The following is a 12,723-nucleotide window of genomic DNA, read 5'->3' on the forward strand; positions in this document are numbered from 1 at the left end:
GGCCCCCCCCTCAATTTTGGGGCCCCCCCTGGTTTTGAGGGACCCCCCCCTCGAGCTCCCACCCCACAGTTTTTGGGGACACCCCCCCCCCCTTTTCCCCATGGTGAAGCTGGGGGGGGGGAGAGGATTTGGGGTGGGGTGGGTTTTGGGGTCCCCCCCCCCACTTTTGGGACACCCCCAATATTTGGGGACCCCCCCCCTATTTTAGGGGACCCCCCCCTTTCCCCCCAGGTTGAAGCATGAATGGAGGGGGGGGCTCATGATTTGGGGGGGCAAATTAGGGGGTGGGAGGTCTCTTAGGGGGGATTTTGGGGTGTCCCCGGTTTTGGGGGACCCCCCAATGTTTTTGGGGACCCCCCCCCATTTTTGGGGGACCCCCCCTTTCCCCCCCCCCCCCCAGGGTGAAGCTCTTCAAGGGGAAATCTGTCCACGGGGACGTGGAGCTGCGGGTGGAGCAGGTGAGTTTTTGGGGGGGCCCCCCCTTAATTTGGGGTCCCCCCCCTTAATTTGGGGGTCCCCCCCTTTCATTTTTGGGGACCCCCCCTTTAATTTTTAGGGTCCCCCCAGTTTTAGAGGGGGGCTACAAGGGATTTGGGGGGGGTCCCTGAGCTGTTTTGGGGGTCCTGATGGGGTATTTTGGGGTAACACCCCTTAATTTTGGGGTCCCCCCTCAATTTTGGGGTCCCCCTAGTTTTGGGGTCCCCCTAATTTTTTAGGGGTTCAGGGGGCATCTGAGGGGTTGGGAGGGGGGGGCTGGGCTATTTTGGGGGCTCCCTGGGTGGGTTTTGGGGTGACACCCCCTTAATTTTGGGGTCCCCCCTCAATTTTGGGGTCCCCCTTTCAATTTCGGGGTCCCCCCACTTTTGGGGTCCCCCCTAATTTAGGGGTTCGGGGGGGGTCAAGAGGTTTGGGGGGGGTCCCTGGGTTCATTTCTGGGGTCCTGGGGGGTATTTTGGGGTGAAACCCCCTTAATTTTGGGGTCCCCCCTCAATTTTGGGGTCCCCCCTTTAATTTTGGGGTCCCCCTTTAATTTGGGGGTCCCCCCACTTTTGGGGTCCCCCCCAAATTTTGGGGTCCCCCCTATTTGGGCTCCCCAAATTGGGGGACCCCCCCTTATTTAAAGCCTTCAGGGGGGTTTTAAAACCTTTGGGGGGGTCCCCCTTAATTTGGGGGGGGGTCCCCCGATCTTGGGGTGCCCCCCTATGATCTTGGGGTGCCCCCGACCCCCCTAATTTTGGGGTGCCCCCCCCCAGGCCCAGTTCTCTGAGCTCTCCCTGGTCGCCTCCACCCACGGCGCCCTCAGCGTCACCATCGACACCCCAAAAGGGGGGGCCAGGTAAAGTTGGGGACCCCCCCTCATCTTTAGGGGGTCCCCCCCCAAGTTTTAGGGTCCCCACCCCCCCAGTTTTGGGGTCCCCCCCCTGGTTTTGGGGACCCCATTTCCCCAGGGTTAAGTATGGAGGGGGGGGGATTGGGGTGGGGGGTAATTTAGGGGGGGGGGTTGGGGCCACTTTTTGGGGTCCCCCCTATGTTTTGGGGACCCCCCCAGATTTGGGGAACCCCCCTCCAGATTTAGGGGACCCCCAAATTTGGGGGGACCCCCCCCTCTTTCCCCCTATGAAAGGGGGAGGGAATATATTGGGGGGCTTAATTTGGGGGGGTGGGGTGCCACTTAAAGGGGGTTTTTGGGGTCCCCCCCCTAATTTTAGGGACCCCCCATATTTTGGGGACCCCCCTCATTTGGGGACCCCCCCAAGATTTAGGGGACCCCCTAATTTGGGGGGACCCCCTTCTTTCCCCCATGAAACAGGGGGGGATATATTGGGGGGGGGGGTCGCTTATGGGGGTGGTTTTTGGGGTCCCCCCCTAATTTTAAGGACCCCCCCATATTTTGGGGACCCCCCCAGATTTGGGGACGCCCCCAGATTTTGGGGACCCCCCAATTTTAGGGGGACCCCCCTCATTCCCCCCATACTGAAGCATGAAGGGGGGGGGGATTTTTTTGGGGGGGGGGGTAAATTGGGGGGTGGGGGGGTCACTTTGGGGGGGGGGTTTGGGGTCCCCCCCCCTAATTTTGGGGTCCCCCCCCAGGAGGGTGCACCCCGACTTCGTGCTGGTGAGGGAGCCCCCCGGGGGGGGGGCGGGGGGGCACCCCCGGCGCCTCTTGCTGGGGCTGCATTTGGGGGGGGTCCCCAGCGCCCCCCCACTGCCGGCCCTGTACGGCTGCACCCACCCGCCCTGGCTGGTGAGGGACTGGGAGGCACTGGGAGGCACTGGGAAGGGAATGGGAGGGGATTGGGAGAGACTGGGAGGGACTGGGAGAGACTGGGAGGGGATTGGGAGGGACTGGGAGGGACTGGGAGGGGATCGGGGGGAACTGGGAAGGACTGGGAGGGGACTGGGAGGGACTGGGAGTCACTGGGAGGGACTGGGAGGGGATTGGGAGGGACTGGGAGGGACTGGGAGGGACTGGGAGGGACTGGGAGGGATTGGGAGAGACTGGGAGGGACTGGGAGGGGACTGGGAGGCACTGGGGGGAAAATGGGAGGGACTGGGTGGGACTGGGAGGCACTGGGGGCGGACTGGGAGGGGATTGGGAGAGACTGGGAGGGACTGGGAGGCGATTGGGAGGGGATTGGGAGGCACTGGGGGGAAAATGGAGGGGACTGGGAGGGGATTGGGGGGAACTGGGAAGGACTGGGAGGGGATTGGGGGGAACTGGGAAGGACTGGGAGGGACTGGGAGGGACTGGGAGGGGATTGGGAGGGACTGGGAGGGATTGGGAGGCACTGGGGGCAGACTGGGAGGCACTGAGAGGGGACTGGGAGGGATTGGGAGGGACTGGGAGGGGCACTGGGAGGGCATTGGGGGGAACTGGGAGGGGACTGGGAGGGACTGGGAGGGGACTGAGAGACACTGGGAGGGACTGGATGGGCACTGGGAGGGACTGGGAGGGACTGGAGGGGCACTGGGAGGGGACTGGGAGGCACTGGGAGGGACTGGGAGGGGACTGGGAGACACTGGGAGGAACTGGAGGGGCACTGGGAGGCACTGGGAGGGACTGGGAAGCACTGGGAGGGCATTGGGGGGAACTGGGAGGGACTGGATGGGCACTGGGAGGGGACTGGGAGGCACTGGGAGAGGACTGGGAGGCACTGGGAGGCACTGGGATGGTAATATGGGGCACTGGGAGGGGACTGGGATGGGATTGGGGGGCACTGGGAGGGACTGGAGGGGCACTGGGAGGGCACTGGCAGGATACTGGAAGCATACTGGGAGACACTGGGAGGATACTGGGAGCACTGGGTGGTGCTGCTGCTCGATCATCACACTCCCAGTCCCTCCCAGTTTGCCCAGTTGACGCGGCTGCAGCGGGAACTGGGACCAGAGGCCTTTCCACTGGTGCCCCAGCAGTACTGCAACCGGCCCCGGGGACTGGTGAGCACTGGGAGCACTGGGAGGGACTGGGAGGGAATTGAGGGGGAATGTGAGGGACTGGGAGGGCCCTGGGAGGTGACTGGGAGGGCACTGGGAGGGACTGGGAGGCAATGGGAGGGGATTGGGAGGCTCTGGGAGGGGCAGTGGGAGGGACTGGGAGGCACTGGGAGGTACTGGGAGGGGACTGGGAGGCACTGGGAGAAGATGAGGAGGGACTGGGAGGGCACTGGGAGGGGATTGGGAGGCACTGGGAGGGGATGAGGAGGGACTGGGAGGCACTGGGAGGGACTGGGAGGGGACTGGGAGGGGACTGGGAGGCACTGGGAGGCACTGGGAGGGACTGGGGGGGACTGGGGGGCACTGGGAGGGACTGGGGGGGACTGGGGGGCACTGGGAGGGCGGTCAGTGGTGTAACTGGTGTGTAACTGGTGTGTAACTGGGGGAACTGGTCCCAGCTCTCCTCCCCCACCTTCCCCGTGACGGTGACGCTCAGCCCCTCCCCCCCCGGCGTGGGAAAGGTGAGGCCCCGCCCCCTCCCAGTGCCCCCCAGTCCATCCCAGTACCCTCCCAGTCCCCTCCCAGTGCCCCCCAGTCCCTCCCAGTCCCCTCCCAGTCCCTCCCAGTTCCCTCCCAGTGCCCCCCAGTCCATCCCAGTCCCTCCCAGTGCCCCCCAGTCCATCCCAGTCCCTCCCAGTCCCTCCCAGTGCCCCCCCGTGCCCCCCAGTCCACTCCCAGTGCACCCCAGTCCCTCCCAGTCCCCTCCCAGTTCCCTCCCAGTCCCTCCCAGTCCCCTCCCAGTCCCCCCCAGTTTCTTCCCAGTCCCTCCCACTCCCCCACAATCTCTTCCCAATCCCCTCCCAGTCTCTCCCACTCACTCCCAGTCTATCCCAGTCCCTCCCAGTGCCTCCCATTCCCTGCCCAGTCCCTCCCAGTCCCCTCCTAGTCTATTCCAGTCCCTCCCAGTTCCCTCCCAGTCCCTCCGAATCCCCTCCCAGTCCCTCCCAATCCCCTCCCAATCCCCCCCAGTCCCTCCCAGTGACTCCCAGTCCCTCCCAGTCCCTCCCATTCCCCTCCCAGTCCCCTCCCAGTCCCTCCCAGTCCCCTCCCAGTTCCCTCCCAGTCCATCCCAGTCCCTCCCAGTCCCCTCCCAGTCCCTCCCAGTCCCTCCCAGTCCCTCCCAATCCCCTCCCAGTCCCTCCCATTCCCCTCCCAGTCCCTCCCAATCCCCTCCCAGTCCCCTCCCAGTCCCTCCAAATGCCCTCCCAGTCCATCCCAGTCCCTCCCAGTCCCCTCCCAGTCCCTCCCAGTCCCTCCCATTCCCCTCCCAGTCCCCTCCCAGTCCCTCCCAGTCCCCTCCCAGTCCATCCCAGTCCCTCCCAGACCCCTCCCAGTCCCTCCCAGTCCCTCCCATTCCCCTCCCAGTCCCCTCCCAGTCCATCCCAGTCCCTCCCACTCCCCTCCCAGTCCCTCCCAGTCCCTCCCAATCCCCTCCCAGTCCCTCCCATTCCCCTCCCAGTCCCCTCCCAATCCCCTCCCATTCCCCTCCCATTCCCCTCCCAGTCCCTCCCAGTTCCTCCCAGTCCCTCCCAATCCCCTCCCAGTCCCTCCCAGTCCCCTCCCAGCCCCTCCCAGCCCCTCCCAGTCTGTCCCAGTCCCTCCCAATCCCCTCCCAGTCTATCCCAGTCCCTCCCAGTCCCCTCCCAGTCCCTCCCATTCCCCTCCCAGTCCCCTCCCAGTCCCTCCCAGTCCCCTCCCAGTTCCCTCCCAGTCCATCCCAGTCCCTCCCACTCCCCTCCCAGTCCCTCCCAGTCCCTCCCAATCCCCTCCCAGTCCCTCCCAGTCCCTCCCAGTCTATCCCAGTCCCCTCCCAGTCCCCTCCCAGCCCCTCCCAGTCTGTCCCAGTCCCTCCCAATCCCCTCCCAGTCTATCCCAGTCCCTCCCATTGGGGCGGGGGCGTGGCCAAGGGCTGCCCCGCCCACCCCGGCCCCCCCCCCAGGTGCGGGTGGCCGGCGCGGCGGCGCTGGGGGTGGTGGCCGGGGCCATGGGCGCCGCCCGGGCGGGGGCCCTGCTGCTGCGGGGGGGGGACGGGACCCCCGGCACCCTCCGCCTGCGGCTCCAGCGCATCGGGGACCAGTACAGGGCGCTGAGGTGAGGCACTGGGAGGGCACTGGGAGGCACTGGGAAGGACTGGGAGGGACATATGGGGGACTGGGAGGGGACTGGGAGGGGACTGGGAGTCACTGGGAAGGACTGGGAGGGACTGGGAGGAGATTTGGGGGGACTGGGAAGGTACTGGGAGGGGAATGGGAGGGACTGGGAAGGACTGGGAGGGACTGGGAGAAGGTTTGGGGGGACTGGGAGGGTGCTGGGAGGGGAATGGAAGGGACTGGGAGAGACTGGCAGGCGATTCGGAGGGATTGGGAGGGCACTTGCAGGCACTGGGAGGGCACTGGGAGGGCACTGGGAGGCACTGGGAGGGCACTGGGAGGGCACTGGGAGGGCACTGGGAGGAACTGGGAGGGGATTGGGAAGAACTGGGAGGGGATTGGGAGGAACTGGGAGGGATTGGGAGGGGACTGGGAGGGATTGGGAGGGCACTTGGAGGCACTAGGAGGGCACTGCTATGCTCTGGGAGGGTACTGGGAGGCACTGGGAGGGACGGGGAGGGACTGGGAGGGACTGGGAGAGGACTGGGAGGCACTGGGAGGGCACTGGGAGGAACTGGGAGGGGATTGGGAGGCACTGGGAGGGACTGGGAGGCGATTCGTAGGGATTGGGAGGGCACTTGCAGGCACTGGGAGGGCACTGGGAGGGCACTGGGAGGCACTGGGAGGGCACTGGAATGCTCTGGGAGGACACTGGGAGGCACTGGGAGGGCACTGGGAGGGACTGGGAGGGCACTGAGAGGCTCTGGGAGGGCTCTGGGAGGGCACTGGGAGGCACTGGGAGTCACTGGGACCCCCTGGTCCCCCCGACCCCCTTTCCCCCCCCCCAGGTGGCCGCTGGCAGCGGGTGAGGCACCGGGGGAGGGGGCGCAGGTGGAGCCCATGGCCCTGAGCACGCGGTGAGGGGCGGGGCCTGGGGCGGGGCCTGAGCCGAAGGGGCGGGGCTTGGGAACAGGGGGCGGGGCTTGAGCCGAGGGGCGGGGCCTGAGCCGAGGGGAGGGGCCTGAGCCGGGGGGCGGGGCCTGAGCCGGGGGGCGGGGCCTGAGCCGAGGGGCGGGGCTTAGGACAAGGGGCGGGGCCCGAGCCGTGTGGGGGGTGCCTGGGGACAGGGGGCGGGGCTTGAGGCGAGGGGGCGGGGCTTAGGATAAGGGGGTGGGGCTTAGGACCGGGGGGTCGGGGCCTGAGCCGAGGGGGCGGGTCCTGGGGACAGGGGGCGGGGCTTGAGCCGAGGGGCGGGACCTGGGGGCGGGGCCTGAGCAGTGTGGGCGGGGCCTGGGGACGGGGGCGGGGCTTGAGCCGAGGGGGCGTGGCTTGGGACAATGGGCGGGACTTAGGACCGGGGGCGTGGCTTGGGGACAGGGGGCGGGGCTTGGGGCCTGGGCCCGAGCGGGGGGGGGGGGGGGGGCTGGGGACAGGGGGCGGGGCTTGGGACGGGGGCGGGGCTTGGGGCCAGGAGGCGTGGCTTGAGTCGAGGGGGGCGTGGCTTCTGCCGACAGGGCGGGGCTTGTGACCAGGGGCGGGGTTTAGGACCAGGGGGCGGGGCTTATGGACAGGGGCGTGGCTTGGGAGGGGGCGGGGCTTAGTCTTGGGGGCGGGGCTTAGTCTCAGGGGGTGGGGCCAACCCCTATTGGGCTGGGTGCGGGTGTTGGGCTCGGTGCTGGGTGGGGGTGGGGCAAAGGGGGTGGGGTTATGAGGAAAGGGGGCGTGTCCAGCCCCCCCTCACCCCTCCCCCTCCCCCACAGGCACCGGGGGTGGCTGGACGCCTGTTCCCGCCTCTTCGGGGGGGGACCCCAAATCTGTGGGGTGGAGGCGCTGAGGGGCCCCGACGGGCGGGAGCTCATCCTGGAGGTCAGACCCCTCCCCCCAACACCCCTCCCCCATAACCCCTCCCCTTCCCCTTAGACCCCACTCCCACCCCAATACCCCTCCCCCAACCTCTATACCCCTTCCCCACCCCACTTTACCCCTCCCCCACCCCAATGCACCTCCCCCAACCTCTATACCCCTCCCCAAACTCCCCCTACTCCACCCCAATCCCCCACCCCAATGCCCCTCCCCCACCCCAAAACCCCTCCCCCATCCCACTTTACCCCTCCCCCACCCCACTACCCTTCCCCCACCCTTTTGCCCCTCCCCCAACTCCCCATACCCTTCCCCAATCCCCCACCCCATACCCCTCCCACACCCTTTACCCCTCCCCCACCCCCCATACTCCTCCCCCACCCTTTACCCCTCCCCCATCCCCTACGCCCCTCCCCCTCCTACACCCACTATTCCCCTCCCCCACCCTCTATAACCACCCCCCTCCCCACTTATCCCCCTCCCCTAACCTCAACGCCCCTCCCCCACCCCTCCACCCCTCCCCCCCTCGCCCCTCCCCCCAGGTGCTGGGCTCTTGGCTCCCATTGGTCGGCCCGGGAGCCGCCGAGGACGAAGGGCGAATCGTGGAGCTGGTTCTTGGCAGGATGAGGGCGGAGCTGCCCCGCCCCCGCAGCCCCTCCCCCGCCCGGACCCGCCCCCAGGTAACGCCCCTCCCCCCCTCCCATCCCATCCCACCCAGCCCCTCCCCCACCTGGAGTTCGGGGAGGGGGGGGATGGGTGTTAATCTGCCCCTCCCCCACCCACAGGCAACATCGGGGTCCCAGAGGCCAGGGACCCCCCCCCAGCAGCGCCCAGCACCACAAGGTCTGGGGACTGGGAGGGACTGGGAAGGACTGGGAAGGGACTGGGAGGATATTGGGAGAGACTGGGATGGGAATTGGAGAGGCTGGAGGGGACTGGGAGGGACTAGGAGGAACTGGGAGGGGACTGGGAGGCACTGGGAGGGGACTGGGAAGGAACTGGGAGGGACTGGGAGGAGACTGGGAGGATATTGGGAGAGACTGGGATGGGAATTGGAGAGGCTGGAGGGGACTGGGAGGGACTAGGAGGAACTGGGAGGGGACTGGAGGGGACTGGGAGGCACTGGGAGGGACTGAGAGACTGGGAGGAGACTGGGAGGGGACTGGGAGGGACTTGGAGGAGATTGGGAGGGACTGGGATGGGAATTGGAGAGGCTGGAGGGGACTGGGAGGGACTAGGAGGAACTGGGAGGGGACTGGGAGGGGACTGGGAGGGACTGGGAGGCACAGGGAGGGGATTAGGGTGGGCTGGGAGGGACTGGGAGCAACTGGGTTGGGACTGGGAGGGACTGGGAGGCACAGGGAGGGGATTAGGGTGGGCTGGGAGGGACTGGGAGCAGCTGGGTTGGGACTGGGAGGGACTGGGAGGCACAGGGAGGGGATTAGGGTGGGCTGGGAGGGACTGGGAGCAACTGGGTTGGGACTGGGAGGGGACTGGGGGGGAACTGGGAGGGACTGGGAGGGGCACTGGGAGGCACTGGGAGGGCATTGAGGGGAAATGGGAGGGACTGGGAGGGGACTGGGAGGGACTGGGCGCAACTGGAGGGAACTGGGAGGCACTGGGAGGGGACTGGAGGGAACTGGGTGTGGACTGGGAGGGACTTGGAGGGCACTGGGAGGGCCTGGGAGAGACAGGTGGGGCTACTGGGAGGGACTGGGGGCTACTGGGAGGGACTGGGAGGGACTGGGAGGAGCCAGCCAATAGGAAAGCTCTTTACTACCACCCCCCCCACAGGGGCTCCGCCTCCATCTGGCCCCGCCCAGCCCCGCCCCCAGCCCCAGGGACAGCCCCGCCCACCGGTGGGCGGAGCCTGGCGAGGCCCCGCCCCTTCCCCCACCCCCTCCCAACGAGGCTCCGGCCAGCCCCGCCCCCAGGCCCCTCCCACCTCCCCCCAGCCCCGCCCCCAGGCCCAGCCCCGCCCCCAGAGCCCAGCCAATGGGGTTCAACCCCGCCCACAAGCCCCGCCCACCGCCCAGCCCCGCCCCCAGAGCCCAGCCAATGGGGTGCAGCCCCGCCCGCAAGCCCCGCCCACCTCCCCTCAGCCCCGCCCACAGACCCCGCCCACCTCCCAGCCCCGCCCCCAGGCTCAGCCCCGCCCCCAGAGCCCAGCCAATGGGGCGCAGCCCCGCCCACAAGCCCCGCCCACCTCCCCACAGCCCCGCCCCCAGTCCCCCCAGCCCCGCCCCCAGTCCCCCCAGTCCCGCCCCCCCGGCCCCCAGGCCCCGCCCCCCACCGCCTCGCCCCGCCCCCCCGGCCCTCAGGCCCCGCCCACCACCCGCCAGCCCCGCCCCCAGGCCCCGCCCATCGCCCCCAAGCCCGTCCTGGCCCCCAAACCCAGCGGGACCCAACCCCCCAGGTAAGGGGACTGGGAGGCACTGGGAGGCACTGGGGGGTGTTGGGAGGGACTGGGAGGGGATTGGGTGGGTTTGGGAGTGGTACTGGGTGGGACTGGGAGGCACTGGGCGGGACTGGGAGGGACTTGGGGGGACGGGTATGGACTGGGGGGCACTGGGAGGGGACTGGGAGGTATTGGGAGGGACTGGGGGGGGCACTGGGAAGGACTGGGAGTCACTGGTTGGGACTGGGAGGCACTGGGACGCACTGGGAGGGACTGGAGGGCGCTGGGGGGCACTGGGAGGCACAGGGAGGAGCACTGGGAGGGACTGGGAGGCACTGGGAGGGAATTGGGGGGGTCTGGGAGTGGGACTGGGAGGCACTGGGATGCACTGGGCGGGAGTGGAAGGCACTGGGAGGGACTGGGAGGGGCAATGGGAGGTACTGGGAGGAAGTGGGAGGGGACTGGGAGGCACTGGGAGGGGATTGGGAGGGGCACTGGGAGAGGACTAGGATAGACTGGGAGGGATTGGGAGGAGCTGGGAGGGACTGAGAGGGAATTGGGTGGGTTTTGGAGTGGTACTGGGTGGGACTGGAAGGCACTGGGAGGGACTGGGAGGGGACTGGGAGCGCGTGTGTTCATGAGGGGGCGTGTCCTCCCCTGGCCACGCCCCCTCGTTGACCACGCCCCCTCCAGCCCCGCCCCCGAGCCGGGCGGTGCCGAGAGCATCCGCTCCCTGCGCCAGAGCTTCGCCAGCCTCTTCGCCGACTGAGGCCACGCCCCCTCCACAAGCCACGCCCCCTCCCAAGCCACGCCCCCTCCACAAAGCCCCACCCCCTCCACAAGTCCCGCCCCCTCCCCAAGCCCCCAATCCACAAGCCCCGCCCCTCCCCAAGCCACGCCCCCCAGGCCTCCAATCAACAACCCCCGCCCCTTCCCCAAGCCACGCCCCCTCCCCAAGCCCCACCACCAAGCCCCGCCCCCTCCGCAAAGCCACGCCCCCTGGCCCTCAGGCCCCGCCCACCACCCGCAAGCCACGCCCCCCCCCCCCCGGCGATGCCCCCCCCCCTGTTCCTGCTTGGCCAATAAAATCCCTCCTGAGCTGCTGCTGGCGCCTGATTGGCTGATGGGGAGGGACAGGGAGGGGGCGGGGCCTGGGGGTGGAGACTGTGAGGGGGAGGAGCCTATAGAGGGGAGGAGCCTATAGAGGGGAGGAGCCTATAGGGGGAGGAGCCTATAGAGGGGAGGGGCCTATAGGGGGAGGAGCCTATAGAGGGGAGGGGCCTATAGAGCAGGGTGGAGCCTATAGAGGGGAGGAGCCTATAGAGGGGGAGGAGCCTATAGAGGGGGTGGAGCCTATAGAGGGAAGGAGGATCCTATAGAGGGGAGGAGCCTATAGAGGGGGAGGATCCTATAGAGGGGAGGAGCCTATAGAGGGGGAGGAGCCTATAGAGGGGGAGGAGCCTATAGGGGGGGTGGAGCCTATAGAGGGGGAGGAGCCTATAGAGGGGGAGGGGCCTATAGAGGGGGCGGGGTCTATATGGGGGAGGAGCCTATAGAGGGGGAGGAGCCTATAGAGGGGAGGAGCCTATAGGGGGAAGAGCCTATAGAGGGGGAGGAGCCTATAGAGGGGGAGGAGCCTATAGAGGGGGAGGAGCCTATAGAGGGGGCGGGGTCTATATAGGGGGAGGAGCCTATAGAGGGGGGTGGAGCCTATAGAGGGGGTGGAGCCTATAGAGGGGAGGAGCCTATAGAGGGAGTGGTGCCTATAGAGGGGGAGGAGCCTATAGAGCGGAGGAGCCTATAGAGGGGGAGGAGCCTATAGAGGGGGAGGGGCCTATAGAGGGGGCGGGGTCTATATGGGGGAGGAGCCTATAGAGGGGGAGGAGCCTATAGAGGGGAGGAGCCTATAGGGGGAAGAGCCTATAGAGGGGGAGGAGCCTATAGAGGGGGAGGAGCCTATAGAGGGGGAGGAGCCTATAGAGGGGGAGGAGCCTGTAGAGGGGGAGGAGCCTATAGAGGAGGGTGGAGCCTGTAGAGGGGGAGGAGCCTATAGAGGGGGAGGAGCCTATAGAGGAGGGTGGAGCCTATAGAGGGGGAGGAGCCTATAGAGGGGGAGGAGCCTGTAGAGGGGGAGGAGCCTATAGAGGGGGAGGAGCCTATAGAGGAGGGTGGAGCCTATAGAGGGGGAGGAGCCTAGAGAGGGGGAGGAGCCTATAGAGGGGGAGGAGCCTGTAGAGGGGGAGGAGCCTATAGAGGAGGGTGGAGCCTGTAGAGGGGGAGGAGCCTATAGAGGGGGAGGAGCCTATAGAGGAGGGTGGAGCCTATAGAGGGGGAGGAGCCTAGAGAGGGGGAGGAGCCTATAGAGGGGGAGGAGCCTGTAGAGGGGGAGGAGCCTATAGAGGAGGGTGGAGCCTGTAGAGGGGGAGGAGCCTATAGAGGGGGAGGAGCCTATAGAGGAGGGTGGAGCCTATAGAGGGGGAGGAGCCTATAGAGGGGGAGGAGCCTGTAGAGGGGGAGGAGCCTATAGAGGGGGAGGAGCCTATAGAGGAGGGTGGAGCCTATAGAGGGGGAGGAGCCTATAGAGGAGGGTGGAGCCTGTAGAGGGGGAGGAGCCTATAGAGGGGGAGGAGCCTATAGAGGGGGAGGAGACTATAGAGGGGGTGGAGCCTATAGGGGGAGGAGCCTATAGAGGGGGAGGAGCCTGTTGAAGGGGCCACTCCCCCTCCCCACGCCCCCTCCCCCCCCAGTTTGATCCCCCCCCCCCTTTACTGGCGCCGGGTGTGACGTCATCACCCCGCGCCGCTCCCTCCTTCCCCTTCCCCTCCCCCTCCCCCCCAGTCGCAGCTGCGATGACGCCATCGCCCGGCGCCGGCGTCAGCG

At 67.6% G+C, this 12,723-nt stretch overlaps 1 protein-coding gene across 1 annotated transcript; it reads left to right on the plus strand.

The window, feature by feature from the left end:
• Positions 1–400: 400 nt before the first annotated feature.
• Positions 401–10,939, plus strand: LOC311204647 (synapsin-1-like; the record flags this gene model as incomplete). Its single annotated transcript, XM_084281045.1, has 12 exons — positions 401–458; positions 1,254–1,336; positions 2,092–2,245; positions 3,349–3,438; positions 3,894–3,956; positions 5,435–5,586; positions 6,434–6,502; positions 7,346–7,451; positions 7,988–8,125; positions 8,231–8,288; positions 9,240–9,861; positions 10,537–10,939. Coding segments are annotated over 12 exons (1,669 nt in total), but the record flags the coding sequence as incomplete, so codon positions are not given.
• Between the last annotated feature and the right edge of the window lie 1,784 nt (positions 10,940–12,723).

The sequence above is a fragment of the Gallinula chloropus genome (assembly GCF_964237585.1).
Source record: "Gallinula chloropus genome assembly, contig: HAP1_SCAFFOLD_785, whole genome shotgun sequence".
Classification (NCBI taxonomy): domain Eukaryota; kingdom Metazoa; phylum Chordata; class Aves; order Gruiformes; family Rallidae; genus Gallinula; species Gallinula chloropus.